Source organism: Panthera pardus, unplaced genomic scaffold, assembly GCF_024362965.1.
Source record: "Panthera pardus isolate Hobbes unplaced genomic scaffold, ASM2436296v1 HiC_scaffold_16, whole genome shotgun sequence".
In the NCBI taxonomy this organism is placed as follows: Eukaryota; Metazoa; Chordata; class Mammalia; order Carnivora; family Felidae; genus Panthera; species Panthera pardus.
In genome coordinates this window covers 3,671,729-3,692,009 of record NW_026526721.1, presented here as the reverse complement: position 1 = coordinate 3,692,009, position 20,281 = coordinate 3,671,729, and the positions used below count along the sequence as shown (strand labels likewise).

General features: G+C 52.8%; 1 protein-coding gene and 1 long non-coding RNA gene across 2 annotated transcripts; one reads left to right on the top strand and one right to left on the bottom strand.

Annotated features, from left to right (window-relative positions):
• Positions 1 to 15,178: 15,178 nt before the first annotated feature.
• TFF2 (trefoil factor 2) lies at positions 15,179 to 18,220 on the bottom strand. Its single transcript, XM_019432735.2, has 4 exons — positions 18,098 to 18,220; positions 17,269 to 17,418; positions 16,223 to 16,369; positions 15,179 to 15,365 (listed from the first exon to the last, which is right to left on the bottom strand). Exons 1-4 carry the CDS (start codon positions 18,180 to 18,182, stop codon positions 15,352 to 15,354), a joined length of 396 nt encoding a protein of 131 aa, XP_019288280.1. The 5' UTR covers positions 18,183 to 18,220; the 3' UTR covers positions 15,179 to 15,351.
• A 265-nt stretch (positions 18,221 to 18,485) lies between these two features.
• Positions 18,486 to 20,018, top strand: LOC109256909 (uncharacterized). Its single transcript, XR_002075828.2, has 3 exons — positions 18,486 to 18,726; positions 19,588 to 19,826; positions 19,911 to 20,018. It is a non-coding gene; the product is annotated as an uncharacterized LOC109256909 (long non-coding RNA).
• Positions 20,019 to 20,281: the final 263 nt, after the last annotated feature.

Sequence of the window (20,281 nt, the reverse complement as noted above, 5' to 3'; positions counted from 1 at the left end):
GATAGCCAACTTAGCCACCCAGGTGCCCCTACTAGTTCATTTTAGCTTTTGTTTTCCTTCCTTCAGGAGACATGTCTAGTAAGAAGTTGCTATGGCCACGATCACAGAGGTTGTTGCCCGTGTTCTTCTGTAGCATTTTGATGGTTTCCTGTCTTACATTTAGATCTTTTATCCATTCTGAATTTATTTTTGTGTGTGGTGTAAAAAAGTGATCCAGTTTTATTCTTTTGCATGTTGCTGTCCAGTTTCCCCAGCACCATTTGTTGAAAGGACTGGCTTTTTTCCATTGGATATTCCTTTCTGCTTTGTTGAAAATGAGTTGACCATATAGTTGTGGGTCCATTTCCAAGTTCTCTATTCTGTTCCATTGATCGATGTGTCTGTTTTTGTGCCAGTACCATACTGTCTTGATGACTTCAGCTTTGTAATATAGCTTCAAGTCCAGAATTGTGATGCCTCCTGCCTTGCTTTTCTTTTTCAACATCACTTTGGCTATTTGGGGTCTTTTATGGTTTTATACAAATTTTAGAATTGTTTGTTCAAGGGGCACCTGGGTGGCTCAGTTGGTTAAGCGTCCAGCTCTTGCTTTTGGCTCAGGTCATGATCTCATAGTTCATGAGTTAAGCCCTGAGTTGGGCTCTGCACTGATAGTGTGGAGCCTGCTTGGAATTCTCTCTCTCCCTCTCTCTCTCTCTCTCTCTGCTTCTCCTCCACACTCATACAACCTCTCTCTCTCTCAAAGTAAAGAAATAAACTAAAAAAATAGAATTGTTTGTTCTAGCTCTGCGGAAAATGCTGGTGTTATTTTGACAGAGATTGCATTGAATGTGTAGATTGCTTTGGGTAGTATAGACATTTTAACAGTATTTGTTCTTCCTATCCATGAGCATGGAGTGTTTTTCCATTTCTTTGTGTCTTCTTTAATTTCTTTCATAAGCTTTCTATAGTTTTCAGAGTACAGATCTTTCACCTCTTTAGTTAGATCTATTCCTAAGTATCTTATTGTTTTTGGTGCAATTGTAAATGAGATCCATTCCTTAATTTCTCTTTCTGCTGCTTCATTATTAGTGTATAGAAATACAACTGATTTCTATACATTGATTTCATATCCTAAGACTTTGCTGAGTTCTAGCAATTTTTTGGTGGAGTCTTTCGGGTTTTCTACAGAGTATTATGTCACCTGCAAAGAGTGAAAGTTTGACTTCTTCCTTGCCAATTTGGATGCCTTTTATTTCTTTTTGTTGTCCAAATGTTGAGGCTAGGACTTCCAAAACTACGTTGAATAGCAGTGGCGATAGTGGACATGCCTGTCTTGTTCCTGACTTTAGGGGGAAATCTCTCTGTTTTTTCCCATTGAGGATGATATTAGCTGTGGGTCTTTTGTATAATGGCCTTTATGTTCTTGAGGTATGATCCCTCTATCCCTACTTTCTTGAGGCTTCTTATCAAGAAAGGATGAAGTATTTTGTCAAATGCTTTTTCTGCATCTATCGAGAGGAACATATGGTTCTTATCCTTTCTTTTATTAATCTGGTATACTGAATTGGTTGATTGGCAGATATTGAACCCCCACTGCAACCCAGGAACAAATCCCACTTGATTGTGGTAAATAATTCTTTTAATGTACTGTTGAATTCGATTTGCTAGTATCTTGTTGAGAGTTTTTGCATCCATATTCACCAGGGATATTGGCCTTTAATTCTCCTTTTTAGTGAGGTCTTTGTCTGGTTTTGGAATCAAGGTAATGCTGGCCTCATAGAATGAATTTGGAAGTTTTTCATTTTTTTGGAACAGTTTTAGAATAATAGGTGTTAATTCTTCTTTCAAGGTTTGGTAGAATTCCCCTGGGAAGCCATCTGGCCCTGGACTTTTGTTCGTTAGAAGATTTTTGATTACTGATTAAATTTCTTTGCTGGTTATGGGTTTGTTCAAATCTTCTATTTTCCTGTTTCAGCTTTGGTAGTTTATACATTTCTAAGAATTTATCCATTTCTTCCAGGTTGCCCAATTTGTTGCTGTATAATTGCTCATAATATTCTCTTATAATTGTTATTTCTACAGTGTTGATGGTGATCTCTCCTCTTTCATTTGGGATTTTATTTACTTGGGTCCTTTCTCGTTTCTTTTTGATAAGTCTGGCTAGGGGTTTATCAATTTTGTTAATTCTTTCAGAGAACCAGCTCCTAGTTTCATTGATCTGTTCTACTGTGTTTTTTTTTTATTTCTATGTCATTTATTTCTGTTCTAATCCTTATTATTTCCCTTCTTCTGCTGATTTTAGGCTTTATTTGTTGTTCTTTTTCCAACTCCTTTAGGTATAAGGTTGTGTATTTGAGAATTTTCTTGCTTGAGGTAGGCTTGTATTGCTATATTCTTCCATCTGAGGACCACTTTTTGCCGGCTGCATCCCAAAAATTTTGTACTGTTTTCATTTGCATTTGCTTCCATGTGTTTTTTTTTTATTTCTTCTTTAATTTCCTGGTTAATCTATTTATCCTTTAGTAGGATATTCTTTAACCTCCATATATTTGTGGTCTTTCCAAATTTTTTCTTGTGGTTGACTTCAAGTTTCATAGCATTATGGTCTGAAAATATGCATGCTATGATCTTAATCTTTTTGTACTGGTTGAGACCTGATTTGTGACCCCGTACATGATCTATTCTGGAGAATGTCCCATGTGCACTCGAGTAGATACATGTTCTGCTGCTTTAGGATGAAAAGCTCTGAATATGTCTGTTAAGTCAGTCCAGTCCAGTATGTCATTCAAAGCCATTGTATCCTTGCTGATTTTCTGCTTAGATGACCAATCCATTGTTGTAAGTGGGGTGTTAAAGTACCCTACTATTATGGTATTATTATCAATGAGCTTCTTTATGTTTGTGATTGATTTATATATTTGGGTTCTTCAAGATGGGAGCATAAATGTTTACAATTGTTAGATCTTCTTGCATAGATGCCTTAATCATGATATAATGCCCTTCTTCATCACTTGTTACAGTCTTTGGTTTAAAATCTAGTTTGTCTGACATAAGTATGGCTACTCCAGTTTTCTTTTGACATCCATTAGCATGACAGATAGTTTTGCGTCCCTTCACTTTCAATCTGGAGGTGTCTTTGGGTATAAAATGGGTCTCTTGGAAGCAGCATATTGATGGGTCTTGTTTTTTTTTGTAATCCATCCTGGTACCCTATGTTTTTTTATTGGAGCATTTAGCCCACTTACATTTATAGTAATTATTGATAGATATGAATTTAGTGCCATTGTATTACCTGTAAAGTCGCTATTCTTGTAGATCGTCTCTGTTCCTTTCTAGTCTTTGTTGCTTTTGGTCTCTCTTTCCTGCCCCTTAATATTTCTTGCAGGGTTTGGTTAGTGGTCATGAACTCCTTTAGTTTTTGCTTGTCTTGGAAACTCTTTATCTCTCCTTCTAATCTGAATGACAGCCTCGCTGGATAATGAATTCTTGGCTGCATATTTTTCCCGTTCAGCACTTTGACTATTTCCTACCACTCCCTTTCAGCCTGCTGAATTTCAGTGGACAGGTCTGTTGCTAACCTTATGTGTCTAGCCTTGTAGGTTAAGGACCTTTTGTCCCTAGCTGCTTTCAGAATTCTCTCTTTATCTTTGTATTTTGCAAGTTTCATTATGATATGTCTTGGTGTTGACCTGTTTTGGTTGATTTTGAGAGGAGTTCTTTGTGCCTGTTGGACTTGAATGCCTGTTTCCTTCCCCAGATTAGGCAAATTCTCAGCTATAATTTGTTCAAATAAACCTTCTGCCCCTTTTCCCTGCTCTTCTTCTGGGACTCCTATGATAAATATTATTGTGCTTTCTGGAGTCACTGTGTTCCGTAAGTCTACATTTATGATATAATAGTTTTCTATTATGAAAGCTTGTATGTTTCCTGCTCCTGAGTGTAATGCTGTATTAAGAAGGGGTCATACTGTGCACGGACTGGCACTTCAGGAAGTATTTCTGGTGTGTGCTGTGTGAACCCTGCTTTGCTACAATAAACCTGATATAAAAATAAAAAAGCCTGATCCACAAAAGGAGAAAAGGGAAAGGAACAAAAACAAACAAACAGAGAAACAAAGAACTACAAACCCAATTCCAAAGAAAAAGAAAGCAAAAAAAGAAGAAGAAGCCTATCCAAAAAAGAGAAAATGAAATAAAAAAAAAAAACAAAAGACTATACGCCTGGTTCCAAAGGGAAAAGGAAGAAAAGAAGGCCGGGTCCTATTTCCACCAGAACTGCAGCTGATGCTGTGGACACTCTGTGGTCAGTAGACTTGGGGTGCCTGCGTGGCTCAGGTGGTTATGCATCTGACTCTTGATCTCATGATTTCATGGGTTTGTGAGTTTGAGCCCTGCATTGGGCTCCACTGGCTGACGGTATGAAGTCTGCTTGGGATTGTCTCTCTCTCTCTCTCTCTCTCTGCCCCTCCTGCACATGCTCTCTCTCTCTCTCTCAAAATAAATAAATAACCTTAAAAAAAAGAAGAAATTATGATCGGTAGACTTGATGCATGCAGGGGGCCTGTGCTGGTCCTCTGGGAGATAATCCCACCGTGCTGGGGCACAGTCAGACCTGTCGTAGTAAAAATGCACCTGCACGGAGCAGGGGGATAGGGTTTGGTGTAAGCAGCTCCCCCCTCCACTGGGGAAGCCGTGCTGCTCGCTGAAGTCTGACCATGCCGGTGGGGGAGGGGGTGGGGAACGGTGACACCCTGCTCTCTCATTCCCAGAGAGGGGACCAGGAACCCGCCGCGGTTCAGGTACCCCTCACAGACAAGCAGTCTCCCCTCCTGTGTCCCTGGCTTCCGTCGGATCCCTGCCCTCAACCTGTCTGCCGTCAACCCGCCAGCACCACAGCTCTCTTGTGCTTTCTCTCTGGTGCGGCTGGAATTCAAAACCCCAAATCTTAAAGGGCCTGACAAGCTGGAGACCCACTCGCCTCCTCCAGAGGAGAGCCTCGCGGCCTCGCAGCACTGTGCCCGGCACTGTTTCGTCCCAGAAAAGCAGTCGCACGGCTGCACAGGTGCCTGGAGTTTATGGTGAGGCACGGTGACAAGCTGCGACCACTCTATCTGCCCTCTTGCCAGGGAACTCAGGGAAGGGGAACATTCTCTCCCAGAGGGACCCGGGGGATCCTCACACCCCCCTGTCTGCCGCCCACTCCCGGGCCTCTGTTCTCCTCCCCAGGAGCGCGGCCACGGGCCTGGCTTGACTCTGTCCAATGGCTCAGACTTTTAAAACCTCAGAACTTGAGCTCTGCTGCACGTAAACACTTGCAATCGTTCCCCTCAATTCCCCAGTTAATGGTTTTGGGGAGTGTGTTTCTGGAGCGAACCCAGGGCGCTTCTCTCTCTTTTTCTCTCTCCTCTCTCCGAGAAAAGGGCTCCCCCCGTTACACGCCACCTCGGCTTTCCTCTCCCCTAATTCACGTCTCCGCACCACGTACCTGCCGTGTCCTCTCCCTCTGGGTGGACAGACTGTTCTCTTAATCTTCAGATCGATTTCCTAGGTGTTCAAAAGGATTTGATGTTAATGTAGCTGCGTTCAAGGGATGAGACGAGCCCTGGGTTCCCCTACTACTCTGCCATCTCAACTCCCCTCCTGGCTGCTGAAAATGTTTATTTAGAAAATCCAGACAATGTAAGGTGGTTTGGGAAGGAAGGAGGGAATGTGCTGAGTGTGGCCAAGCCTGGGACAAGCCGGCTCCGAGGCTGGGGATCAGAACACTGGGGTCCCGGTTTGGAGAAGCAACTGTAATGTTCCATCCGGGATGCCGGGTCAATATCAGAGAGGTTCATCTGGTCAAGGATGAGGGAGGGGACCACTCTGGAACCTCTTCCAGAATTCCATCTTAATAGGAAACAAAGCCTCCAGTCATTTCAAGTTTTCCGATTTTGAGTCCCAGGTCTTTGGGCTTCCACGAGGCAACCTCAGCTTTCCCTCTATATCAATAGGCTTGACAAATCTGCCAAATATGGAGGCCTGGCTGTGTCCTGGGTGGGGACAAGGAGGCTGTATGTGTGTGGCTCGGCGTCCCAGAGGCAAGTGCCAAGTAAGTGATCAGGGTTCACACTATTAACCCCTGGATCGAACGTGCTATCGGTTTGTCCCCCTGCTGTACCTCATCTCGTCCTTCCCCCTCGAAGTCCATCAGAGAATAAGCTAGAGATGATGATTCTGACTTTCTGGAAATGAGCACTAATCCACCAGACGAGGCTAAATGGCCTATTAGATGTTTCACTAAAAGACACAGTAAGAACAATAGAATTGAAAGCATCTTACATCTCATAAAACACAACCGTATGCCATGCCTGGTTCTTTCCAACCACACCTCAGACAATGTTTAGTCCAGCTGCAATAGTTCTTAAGGACTTCAAAAGAAATGGAAAGCAGACGCCATCCTTAAGCAATGCATTGTGTTCGGGGCGCCTGGGGGGCTCAGTTGGTGGAGCGTCCGACTTCGGCTCAGGTCACGATCTCACGGTCAGTGAGTTCGAGCCCCGCATCGGGCTCTGTGCTGATGGCTCAGAGCCTGGAGCCCGCTTCGGATTCTGTGTCTCCCTCTCTCTCTGCCCCATCCCCGTTCATGCTCTGTCTCTGTCTTAAAAAATAAATAAAACATTAAAAAAACTTTTTTTAAAATAAAAAATAAAAAAGACATGCATTGTTTGCCAAAAGCAAAAAAAAAAAAAAAAAAAACCCACATATTGGACCATCAAAACTACAAAGAGAATGTACAAGATGGCCTGGACCAGAGTCTCCACTTGCTTCCTTGAACGTGTCCGTGCAGGGGAGGGGGAGTCCTCTGCATGGAGGAGAAACTCCCCACAGCCAGTCACCTCTCCGGGGCTGCTGCTCACAGGGACTCCGGCTGGTTTGCGTCAAAGGTGCCACATGGACATTGTTGGAGCGAACGTCTCTCACGTACACCCTTCTTGTACTCACCATCAATGCTTTGAGGAGTGCTTTTTCCCTGCTGTCACGCATTCACGCATTAAATGGTGAAGCATTTAATCCACCAGGGAATTGAAAGCAAAGTGTGTCACATCACAAAGAAGGGCAACATCCATAGGAAACAGGTGGCCTCAACAGCCAATGCGTCCCTGTGGTTCTTAGTCATGAAGGTGCCCACCTGCTCTCAAGAGTGGTGCCTCAAAAGGCAAAAAGCTAAATAGCACGGTTCATTAGCAGATTATTCATACAGAGCACTCTCCGAGATGTTGTGTTTGAACGTCTTGAGGGGTTTTACCAAAGCGTGCGTGTTTGTTGAACTCCTACAGGTGGATAAGTTATTGGACAAAGAACAATCAGTCAATATTTACCAAACATCCTTTGTGTGCACAGCCTTCAGCCCAGGTGCTGTGGGAGCCTATAAAGGAAGAAGATGTGATCACCCCTGATAAGAAGACTGCGGTCTGGAGGGGGCGTCAGAAACTCAAAGTCAAAGGCCACATTGTGGGATCCATGCCGCGTTCTCGCGGCTGCAGCTACCGCCCTCTAGTGGCTCGGGACACCGAGTCGGTGAATGTGTTAATTGCAAAAATAATTTCACCAACACCCATGCCCGCAGTGGGAGGAAAGACGCGTGGGTGTTGGCTATGAACATTAGCACGTTGCTCTTTCCAACAGAGGCGGTAGTAAAGGAACAGGAGACCCTGCACTGACTTCCACCAGGCAGGCGGGATGTGAGTCAGTCAGTGTCGCCTGAAACGGGAAGGCGCCTCTCTCCAGGGCACCAGGGCAGGGTGAGACATCCGGAGACTGGGAACAAACGTGGGGGGAGGGGCCCTGGGCAGCCCCGGGGGGCAGAAGGATCTCCGGTACTTGGCCTCCTTTTGGCAAGAGCCGAGCACAGTGGTCACGGGCCGGGTTCTTCACCGTGATCTTTGCGGTGGGGTAGGAAGGTTGAGAGAGGATGACCCTGGTGGGTCTGGAGACAGAGACTAGGATTCAAGCTTTCGTGGGTGTCCCTGGACACCCGAGCCGCGGTTTCCTGATGGATAACCGTGATGCCTTCCTTCCCAGGTGGAGTGACTCGAGGAGCCACGCTCGGCACAACCTAGTGGGCGAAGCACCATCCACCTGCCAGCGCCCGGGGTCGTCGCCGGCACGACAGAGACCCGCACGGTGTCTGCTTTACCACGACTGTGATGATCGGGGGGGTGCAGACGATAAGCATTCTTGGTCCCTCGTGACTCAGTTCCACGGGACTTGGTCTAACTCGCTAACCAAGCCCCTGAGTTTTATGCCCAGAGCAGCTGGGGACAGTCCTGGAGCAGACGCCTGGCCTCACCCGACCTTCCCGCTCTTGTCTCGAGCCGCCCCCGCTTAGCTGGCAGCCGCTGGCTGCTCAGCTCCCCCCTGCTCTACGGGGTCTGTGGACGGAGGATGGGGAAATGAGCATCACCCGGACGCGCTTGGGGGGGAACCTTGTACCACAGAGCTGCGCCCTGAGGCCAGAGGTGAGCTAGGCAGCACGCGCCCAGTGGCTTCGGATACGAATGGAAAACCATCCGCAGAGGCTGAGCACTTTCTTATCATCAGGCTCTTGCAGACCTGGTGAAACAAACTGAGAGCGGGCCCACGGGAGCCCTGCGTGGTTTATTTGCCACAACGAGGATCATTTGGATCCTAGTTCGATACGCCCAGTGTGCCGAGGTGCATTTTGCAGAACAGTGTCGCCACAAAGCACAGAAGTTCAGATTCTAGAGTCAATGAGTAACGCATGGGGGTGAGAGGTCGAGAGTGATGGGGGTCGAGAGTGGAAGGAGCGTAGAAGCAGACTGAGCAACCCTTCCCAACCCTTCTGTCTGTGAACACTTTACATGGGGAAAAAAAAAGCCCCAAACCCTTTCTGATGGAATTATAAAAAATAATCGCCAATAAGTTTGTATGGCGTAGGATAAAGTAAATTGATATAAAAATCTCTTATTTCAGATACGTGTTTCATTTGAAAAACACAACAGCGTAGGGGCGCCTGGGTGGCTCAGTCAAGTTTAGAGAGCCCAATGCGGGGCTCAATCCTACAAACCGTGGGATCATGACCTGAGCCGAAATCGGAGCCACATTCCTACTGAAAAGTTAACTTGAACAGTGTCCTAGACCCAAAATGCAAAAGCTATGAAACTTCTAGAAGAATATACACCAGCAAGTCCTTGTGGCCTTGAATCAGACAGATTTTGTTTGAGCGGGGACCCATCAAGTGTGAGTCATAAAGAAGGCGGGCGGGACTTCAGAAAAATGAAAACCATTTGCTCCTTGAAAGGTCCTGTTAAGGAAACGGAAAGGTACCTGGCGGACTGGGGGAGAGCGTTTGCACAACACACACCCGATGAAGAACTCGCTTGCAGAACAGGTGAAGAGTGCTCCGACTCGGTATAAAGACCACAAAGCCCCCTGAGTAAAATGGCGTAAAGGTTTGAGCAGACGCGTTCGCGGAGGACAGGATGTAACACACAGATGGGCCAACGAATGGATGTTCCGTATCACCGGCTGCCAGGGAGACAGAAATGAAAATAAAATACTGTATCCCATCCACTAGCCTGGCTACGATTAACACATGACGGCAGGTGCTGGCGAGGACAGGAGGACACCTGGGGTCCTCATATGTTGTTCCCGGGAAGGCAAAGCCGGCCGATGACCCCAGAGAACAGTCTGTTACATTCTTAGGAAGCTGAGCAGAACACTACGCGGCAATCTGACCACCAGATAGTTGCCATGAGTAGAGGTGTCTTCCCAAAGCCCACTGAAGACCATCCATAGCACTTGGTTCGCAGTAAAGAACCAGGAACCGCCCACTTGTCCAGCAGCTGGCAAGCCGTTCGCAGCGTGCGGTGTCCCCGCGGTGGGGGGACGATGGAAAGGAGTCCCTTTACCCGCAGCGACCGGGATACGTCTCGAGAGCACGGTGCCGGGTGAAAGGAGACAGGCCCAGGAGCACACACTCTTCAGTCAACTCGTGAAAATCCACAGGAGTCAAGACTGTCCCGAAAGAACGTGGACGGTCGGTCTCTCGGCGCTGGAGGTGGGAGACGGGGACCGACCGCCAAAGGGCGGAGGGAATTCGGCACCTTCGTGCGGTAGTGTTCCCGTGACCGCGTACGTTTTTCAAAACTCACCGAATCAAGTCACTTAAATTAGGCACGTTTTATTGTATTGAATTATACCTCAATAGAGCTGATTTGAAAAAAAGAACAAACTTTTAAGGTACAACCGTTACAATTATCAGCATCACTCGTGTCAAGTCAGTGAGCTGAGGGCTGATGCTATGACTGAGTGGTGCCCCCAAACCCATATGTCGAAGCCCTGCCCCTCAGGTTGATGGTATTTGGACACGGGGGCCTTGACAGATGTAATTCAGCCTAAATGAAGCCATAAGGGTAGGACCCTGATCTGGTAGGATTAGGGTCAGAGAGACTGGATCTCGGTCCTCCCCTTCCCTCTTTCCCTTCCCCTCTGTCCCTCTCCCCCTGCCTCCCCTCTCCCTTTCCTTCCCTCTCCCTGCCCTTCTCTCTCCCACCCTCCTCTCTCCCCTCCCACCTCCCTTTCCTTCCCTTCCCATGTGCAGACACATGACTGTCTTCCAGCCACAAGAGAGCCTTTTCTAACCCCCCACCGCCCCCTCCAGCTGCATCGTCGGACGCAGAATCTCGGCTTTGTGAGGCCACATCACTCAATCTGGTCCAATCTGACTTACGTTATGAGTTCAGCAACTTACACTTGTTACTGAGATCGCTCTCTTGACATTGGGAGGCTGTGTGGTCAGACACCAAATCTTGGCAACTGCCTGGGGAAACCCACAGGTGCCCAACGGGTGAATGCTGGGGACGTCCGCTCCCAGGGTGGTCAGCAGAGGGCACCAGAGGACTGGCGTGGGAGCTGCATGAGCGTCCTTGGCCGGAAGGTCCTTCTAGTCACTAACCCTGTGTCCCAAGTAGGACAAACAGAACAGAACGGTCCTTCTTTCCCCCAAGCCACGTTTCTGCCTGTGCCAGACGAAGGTTGAACACCTATGAAGTTCTGTGCTCTCTTTGGGCTACAGGGAATCATGGAGTCGGCCAGCCGTGGGACCTTGTGGAAACCTGGTCATCCAGCCATGGTATCAGCACGTCCCTGTCTGAGCTGCCAGGGGAGCCCGGCTGGGCTGGAGCAGGGGTCAGACTCTTCCGGGTGCTGTGGACAGAGGGTACCCCTCTGTTCCCAACCCATCTGGGCCGTGGGGAAAGGCAGCAAACTCCCAGGAATGTCCTGGAAACCTCCCACAGATGTTCACATAGAGGCAGACAAGCCTTGGGCAGGGGACAGAGGCTGTGAGAAGCTGGTGATGGGACCGAAAAAGTCCTCTTCACCGAAACACCTCTGGCCAGTGCCTAGGACAGGGACCACTGCCCCCCAGGGCCACAGCACAGCCAGGGCCACAGGAGAAGCCCTGGGGAGGGGACTTGGAGGGACTGGCCTCCTGCATCAGCAGGCAGGATCGTGGAGGGTCTGAGAGCTGTGTCCTGAGGCAGTGGGGACACATTTGTCTCCTGGTGGGGCCTGGACTGCTGGGCTGTGTCTTCAACAATGACTGTAACTGGCATTACGTTCTCACTGAGCCCTTCCTATGTGCCTGACACTGTGGTCGGCATGTTGCACGAATTGGCTCATTGACTCCTCACGACAAGATGCTATTGGGGACACCTGGGGGGCTCAGTCCATTGAGATTTCAGCCCAGGTCATGATCCCAGGGTGAGCCCCACATGGGACTCTGGGCTGGGCTTGGAGTCTGCTTACGATATTCTCTCTCTCTCTCCTTCAAATAAAATTTAGAAAAGATGCTGTCAATACCCCCACTTTGCACACGAGTAAAATTAGGCACAGAACATCTACGTAACTTGCTCAAGGTCACACAGCTGCGAACTGAGCTTGAAGCAGAAATCATATAGAATATAAGTGCAGCATATGTATTTTGGAGATCTGATACTTATGCTTTCACTGCCACAGCCCGATTCCAGGGCTCCCCATGGAGGCTCAGATTGTGCTGTGGTCTTTCCTTCTCTTTCTTTAAGCAAAAGGGGCGGGGGGGGGGCCCGGGGCCCCTGGACCCCAAGGCAACAGCGAGGGGTATTTGTGTGTATAAACCACACCTCCAACATCCGCGTATTAAGCATGCAATACCTAAGATGAATATATAACCGATCCTCATAATTCAGATCCCCTATGTGCAAATTCACCTGCTGGCTAATGTTTATTTGTGACACGAACACTGCCAGCTGAGGTCCGGCAAGGTGACACTGTGCCTTCTCGTTACAGCTCTCAGACTGTAGACAGGAGACCTTTCATGGCCGATTTAGTACTGCATTTTTCGCACCTTTGTGCTTTTCGTTGATTTCGCTGTTTAAATGGTTCCCATGCACAGTGGGGAAGCGCGACCTGTGGGCGAGAAGGTCGTGTCGTGCCGTGCAGAGAAAGCAGGTGTGCATGTGAGGTACGTCCGGGCATGAGTTATAGTGCTGTTGGCTGTGGGTTCAATGCTAATGAGTCAATAATACATTTGAAATAAATTGTCTTTAAGCAGACACACACATCAAGCACCGTCACATTGGTCATTGATGAAATTGGTTAGGAGGCCCTCGGGAACCTTGAACAGAGAATCGGCCGCACATATATATTCGGGACATGGTGACCGTGTCGTGAATACGAGGAGTAGATACGTATTCGTCAGGCTCCCTCCACATTCTGGACACAGCCATGCTGCTGTGCGTGGGGACGGGCTTTCCTACATGACCCCACTTGGTGTCAGGATGAGAGCAGACGGTCACCTCTGCCCAGACTCTCCCGAAAGAGCCCACAGCGTACCCGGCACCAGGCAGTTCACAAAGATCGGTTTTAATTCCCACCACAACACGGCTAGGAATCTAACTCCTACCTATGTTTTACAAACAGAAAAGCGGAAGATCTTGAGAGATAAGAGAACCCCCCCCCAAGGTCACACACATGGGATATCAACCCACTTGTGCCCTGTGGCTCGTCCTGCTGTTCCCGCTGCCAAAAGGCTGGCCGGTCCCCTCTTCTGTGAGCACCTGTCACGGCACCTGTTACCTGAACCAGCCAGGAAGAAGCCTGCAGGACACTGAGAAGCCAGAGACCAGGACGGTGGGATCGAGGGCCGGAGATGGCCTTCCCCTTCCTCTGCTCGGGCTCTGGGGGCAACCGCTGGACCCTCTGCACCCCTGCCCGGCCAGCAGGGTCCCACGGGAGGGAGGCGGAAGGAGGGAAAGAGAAGCAGACACGGCAAAGGGGTGAAGGAACGACCTCATCGGAGGAGGAGAAAGGAAGGTTGGTTTTTCTCATGGGGTGGGTTTGAATGTCACCAGCTGTTGCTCCTGGGACAACGAGGACCCTCCGGCGGCCCATCTGGAGGGGGAGGAGGGAGCACAGTCCCAGCCACCACGGTGGGGTGCCCCGCCGTGGCCTGCAATCTGCAGGGGTGGAGCAGGATGCAGGGTATCTGACACGGGGTAAGTCGGCCAAGCCCCTGAGCCCAGGGCGAAGGCCATGGCCGCTGTTCAAGAATCCACCCTTGGTCATCAGACGGGCGGTGTAGGCTCCGCTCTTCCAGGTAAGGCAAGCTGCACCAGGAGACCCTCCGGGAGGAAGCGAGGCTGGGGGATGGGGGGCACGAGAAAGCTCCGAGAAGGATGCCACGTTCCCGCGCCCGCCGATGGGTGCAGAGGGCCCGAGGACAGGAGCGGCGGGCCAGGAAAGGCCCACGGAGGGCATGAGACCTGGAGCTTCCCGAGCCCTGCAGGCAAGGCGGCCCTGTGCCAGTTCCGGGAGCAGAACCCCAAACTCTCGGTTCCAGTCCAGGGGCAAGACCCTTTCCGAAGGTCGGGGCCTGACGCGGCTGTGCCTCCGGCGTGAAGTACACGGTGAGGGACACGGTGCTCTGTAGTGAGTGACGTCACAGGCGCCAGGGTCCGTCTCCGCAGCCCATCTGTCCTGTGTCAGAGACCCCGGTCCCACGGGAGCCCTTGTCTCCTTGAGCTCACGGGCGTGTTGTAAGCCAGACCAAGATATGACGCTGACTCGGCTTGACTCAAAATAGGCGTCCCGAGAGGTGATGTGGGCCGAGGTCCTTCCTTGAAGCGGCGTTTCTGAGCATTCCTACCTTTGAATGCAGAGTGGGCACCCTGGGCAACCCCCAGCCCTGGAAGGAGAGGCCTTGGATTTCCACGGTGGCAGGCGGGCCAGTGGGTGACACCCTGGCTAAGGCGGTGGGCTCAAGCTGGAGGCGGCATCGGGGAGGAGGGAGAGGCCACAGAAAGACTGGCCTGTGTCATCGCCCGCACTCCCGCCCGACTGAAGAATGCCGGGACCCTTTCGTGGAGACCCGTAGAACGAGGTTTTGCGCCCAAACCTTCCTCCGGGCTGGCTTGATACGATGGAAGCTGTCAGCCTCCTCCCCAGATGGCTTCAGACCTCAGCACTTAGAGGGGGAGGCCAGGAAACATGGAAGCCCATTTTGGGAAAGTGTCGCTGGGTGGGGGGGGGGGGGGCGCTGAGCCGGCCCACCCTGCCCCACACGCGGGAAGAACAGGTGGCTCCCACCCTCCGTGCAGAAGCCACGGTCCGGGACGCGTTTGATACAAGCAAAGCAATTTTGTAACTATGATCGGAAATTATGTGTTACTCCAAGACTTTTTTAAAATTTTATTTATTTATTTTTTAAACTTTAAGTTTTTAAAAAATATTTACTTATTTTTGAGACGGGGCAGGGGGCTGAGGGAGACACAGAATCCGAAGCAGGCTCCAGGCTCTGAGCTGTCAGCACGGAGCCCGACGCGGGGCTTAAACCCACGAATTGCGAGATCGTGACCTGAGCCAAAGTTTCAGTTGGCTTAACCGACTGAGCCACCGAGGCGCTCCCCCCCCAAGAGGTTTTCAGGGCTAAAGGCACTTGAGTTTTTATACAAGTGATCGGGAACAGGAGTGGTTGTGGTTTCTGAAATTCCCGTGCACACAATCCTTGATTGCGGCTGGCGCAGCCTGCGTGTGCCGGGTGGACCCTTGTTCCAGCAGCAAATGAGAGAATCAGAGCCGTGCACCCTCTCACCTGCACACACACACACTCCCTCTCCCCCTCTCTCCGCTTTTGCCTCAATGAAGCCAAGAGGAAATTTAGCAGATTTTAAGGATTTTCTTTATTTGAAGGAGTTGTATGTGGAACCAGTGGAAAGGACAGAAGGCCGATTCAGGAAAGCCAGGAAGTCAGGAAACCTGAGATGTGGTGGTGAGTATTCCTCATTTCCAGACATCCAGGGAGCTGCTGGGTCCTCGGAAGGGACTCCTCTTAATAATGACAGTCTGGAAATTGGAAATGGCGGAGGTTTGAAATGGGCAGCGTTAGGGGGGCCGGGGGAGCCCGGGGGCTCCTGTCAATAGACTTCCTGCTGAAGGACCCCCGTTCTGGGGGGTGAAGGGGGACACTTCTAGGGGGTCCATTCTCCCCCCCACCCCCACCCTGGGAATGGCAGTTGTCCAGAATGACCCTTAGCGAAGGCATCGCTCGGACGAGTCTGAGAGAAGGCTGCACTCTCCAGAGGACCCTGAGGTTCTAAAACGGGGAAAGACCATCCAGCACGGTCAAGGCCACGGTGCCCATTTTGGGAAAGTGTCTGAGCTTTCCTTGGTGTGGCCAAACGCAGTGTCAGGAGACACGCTGCAGCTAATGGGGAGGGGGCAGCCAGACCCTCCTGGGGTGGCGCTGGGCAGACAGCCGTGGGCAGAACGTGTCCCTGCGGCCCCCACGTGAAGGGAGCAGTAAGGCCCCGGGGGTTGGGGGAGGCCCACGTCCCCCCACGCGGCCCCCAGCACCGCACACCACCCTTAGTAAGTAGCACCGCAAACCGGTGGCCTGAGGACAGTGAGGTGGGCGGTGCCACCAGCTGCACCGGGACCCGGGGGCGTGACTGAAGTGACCTGCTCCCTGCGGCCGTCACACGAGCCACAGTGGGAGCCTGGGGGCTTTCGGCTTCTGGAAAAGCGGCCGTCAGCGTGGACAGCATTCCGGACTCGCCCTCAGAGCCGTTTCGTGCTGACCTGGCCCCCACGGGGCCCAGGGGCCTGGTGTCGATGGCGGGGGCGGGGGGCAGAGTCGGCTCGGGGCCCGGCAGCCCCCCCGCCACGGCCCCGGCTCCCGCCCCGACCTGCACGGACATTACCGTCCACGGGCATCGGGAAGAAGCACCAGGGCACTTCGAAGATGTTGTCGGAAAAGCAGCACTTGCGGGAGGCGCACTCCTTGGGGCTGATGCCCGGGTACCCGCAGTTCCTACGGGCCGAGACTTCCATGACGCACTCCTCCGACGCTGGTCACGCGGCCCCCGGAACCGGGAAAGGAGCGACACGGAGACCTGGTTAGGGCAGCTAGCTAACGGCAACTTCTCTTCCCGTCCTCCCCGGGGGATGCGCTGGACCTCAGCCTCGGCGTGCGCGGGGGCCGCCGGACTACCACCCCCAGGCCGGCCGCCTTCGATCCGCGCAGAGGCCGCACGTCAGAAGTTCTGGGGCCCGGGGTTAACCATTTCGCCTCTCTGGACCCGATATTCCCATCTGTAAGACGGGCCGACCCACCGTACCATGAACTTGAGCATGTGGAGCATCTGGCCGAGGTGCTGAAAGCCAGCCCCGCCTCCGCCAGCGGGAGGGCCCCGGCGAACAACCACCTGTCTGTCTTGTCCCCTTCAACGCCCAGGGAGCCCGTCACCCACAGCTGCTGGCGGTGTGGACGGGCGGCCGCGGGCACGAGTTCCACCCACACGGAGTGCTATGCACACGCGACTTTCTCTTGTGCACGCCTTGGAATGAAAGACCTGGTATCTTGCTGATGTGCACTGACGTCAGACTCCTTCTCAAAGGAAAATCCTGGCAGTTTTAACTGAGCCTCTTACCATTTAAGGTCTATGAGCGGTCATGTGGATACCGTCCTAAGAAATGCCTTCATTGCCCTTAGAAGCTCCTTCCGAAGTCGTACTTGCACAGCTAGGAGGGCCCTGAGAGCTGTTTTTCCTTCTAACACAGTAAAACTGACGGGTTCTCACAAAAGTCTGCAGAAGGGCAAGTGGCTGACCCTGGGGGCTCCGGGTGTGGACAGCGGGCCAGGGCCCCCTTTCTCCTCCCTCCTGGCTGGCCCGGGCGGGGGTCCACACATACACACTGGGAAGCCGGTCAGGGCGCCGGAAGAGGGCCAGCTCCCCCTGGGGGTTACCTTGCTTCGGGAGGGGGTGGAAACACCAGGGGACCCCCACGACGCTGGAGTCGAAGCAGCAGCCAGAGGAGAAGCACTGGTCGCTGGTGATGCCCGGGAATCCACAGTTCTCCCTCTTGTGGGGGGCTATCCGTGAGCACCGGCAGGGTGCTGTGGAGAGAGCCTCGGTCAGCCTGAACCACACGTGCTCCCCGCCTGCCACGTGGGTCCTGCGGCCGCGCAGGGAAACAGGAAAGTCCCATCCTGCCTGTATTTGAACCACGTGATGCCCTTCTGAGAAAGGGCATCTGCAGAAATTATTTTATTAGTTTAAAAAAAAAAGGAGAAACCTTCTGGAAACAGGGCCGACAGAGGACCTAGGAAAAGTCAGAGTAAAAGGTGACCAACGTGGGCTCCAGACACCCTGGGGGCCCCTTCCCAGCCCTTCTCTGTAGCTGGCCCCCCGGCTCCTGTGCTCACCCTGACCTTGTCTGCGAAGGATGGCTTTCCTGGAGGTGCCACACAGCCCCCCGTCCTCAGGGTGTCCTTCCTGATGGCGGGAAGGGTGCACGAATCGCATAGCCCACATCACGAATCTCGGGGTGCCTTTTTAGCTACTTCTGCGCTCAAGTGAGCCCATCACACCCCACCCCGGCGCTTTGAGGGCAACAACCAAGAGCACAGAGACCCAGCGAGGCCAAGGGAGGCACCGCAGAAAGCACGCAGTCTGCACACCTCCGTTGCATTTTGGGGGTGCGTGAGAAGGTTCTCGGGGCTCGCTGGCCCCAGTGCTCCGTCGCCTGGTCAAGGACACCGAGAGACACAGGACAACCTACAGCCGTTCACTTACAAGGTTTGTGGGCCCCTGCCGGGGCCCACAGCCCCAGGACCAGGAGAACCGCCAGGAGCCGGACGCCTCGAGGTCCCATGTCCATGTTGCGCCCCAGGGCAGAATGCACAGCGCCCGCTGCCACGGGCCCTTTTATATTCTGCTCTCTGTTTGCTCACCAAGTGCAGATAACCTTCCTGTGTCCCCTGGGGCACCAGCCCTGTGGCTCCTTTGTTAGGAAAAGGGGCTGAGGTAACCCGCTGCTCCAGAGACAATACGAGGTTTCCGCCAGGGGCTGCGGGCACACTGGCCAGGCCTCCCCCTGCCCTGGGCCGGGAGCCAGGTCATACCAGGATGCCGACGTGGAAAACTGGCCACGTGCACATCTGGCACTGGGCGCTCACGGGATCACACCCAGGAAGGGATAAGCCATGTATGTCTCCTGATAAAGGAGGCGGTTACAGGATTTTTTTTTTCTTTTTAACTATTAGGCCCAAGGTTACTGGGGAAAATGACCAAGCCAGCAGGAGACACGGAGAAGACCCCACCTCCAAGGCAGCGGGGACGCCTCTGCCAGCCCCAGCCCCTTGTCTCCTGTGTCTCCTCGTGTCCGTCCCGGGGAGGGGCCGCTCCCCCCGGACACGGGGCTGGTGAGTAAAATAACAGGTTCATTTCAGCAACCCCCGAAACGCCTCGGTTTCTCTTCCATGGGAGCGCTTTGTCTCCTCAAGACAGAAGTCTGCCCACGCGCGGGGGTGAAATGCTCCGGGGAAGAGCGTCCGTGCCTGGGACGGAGGGAGAGGGGAGGGGAGGGAGGGGGAAACACCCCAAGGGACAAAGAGGGGAGATGGAGGGCAGAGAGGAGGTCGTGACCCCCTCCCCACTCCCGCCTGCGGTCCTGTAGGGGGTCACCCATCTGAGAGTCGCAGGTCGAGCCGCCCGGGACCCAGAGAGGCACAGAATCCCAAACCCGGCGTCCTCTGTGCTCCAGGCCTCCTGCCCCACCCAGTCCGGCCCCAGGATGTGCACACTCGGCATCCACACAGTCCTGGGGGCCGCGTGCCCGTCACCTGAGCTCGTGGGGGCCGGGGGGGGCTGGGTGCTGGCCGTGTGCCCAGATGTCTCCACGTGCGTGGGAAAAGCGCGCTCCTTGGGGAAGCAGGCTGTGACCTGAACCACTTCCGATGCCCCTGCCCTACGTCATCTGCCGACCTTCAGCCGGTCACTTCTGTCCAGGATTTCAGCACCGAGTTCACTGTGTTCCTTTCACGCCAAGACTTAGCAACATCCCTGCTGGCTTCCGCGTCCCACGTCCCCGTGGGCAGCTCATCCAAACTCATAGTCGCTTGTGGTTTCGTCTCTAGAAACACCCCTCCCTACTCCGTGTCTGCTACGGGTCTCCCACGAGCGCACCGGGGATCCACGCTCCACTCGGAAAGAAGACACGTCAGTGTCCTTTCCGTTCAGGTGTCCTAAGCTTCTAACGTTTTCTCTGTTCTCCAAATCCCCAGGGACCCCTCGGTCCCTCTCGTTCCCTCTGTGAGCCATCGTGCCCGGCCCTTCCTCCGCCCCTCCTTCCCAGCCTGCTCCCCACGGTCCCCACTGCAGCCGCTCTGTCGCCCTGGTGCCCGGCGGTGCGCCCATCCGCGAACTGTCTCCAGGCCCACTGCACCCGCTGAACCCACCGGACGTCTGCCTCCGACTGCGGCCACGGTCGGTGCGGGATCTGCACGGATCCCGGCCCTCACCGGTACGGACCCTTTCCTTTGAAGTTATTCTCCTCCACCCCCGTCACTTCCGTCCCACAAACTGCAGCGGTGATACCGTCTTTCAGTTCCCACAGAAAACAGGTACCAACAGACGGGAACCTCCACAGACGTCCCTCGTGGGGATCGCTGCCTCCGACTCTCGCGGAGAAACTGGTCCCAGACCATCCCTCCCGGCACAGGTAACTCGAAACATAGGAAATAGCGGGCACGGGTGCTGAGCATGTACAGAGCAGTGGCAGGTCGAGGGAAGGAAGCGGTGCGGGTGTCCCTCCATCACCCTCGTTCTCTGCCTGCAGGTGCAGGCTGGACCATAGGCAGCAGGCAGACTCGCCGGGCTGCCGGGACAGAGGCTGAATTAGAAGCATCGGGGGGAGTGGATTTCAGGGGAGGGGTCCCAGAGAGGAGGGCGCTCCGGAAATAGGAGTGGGGGGGGGTC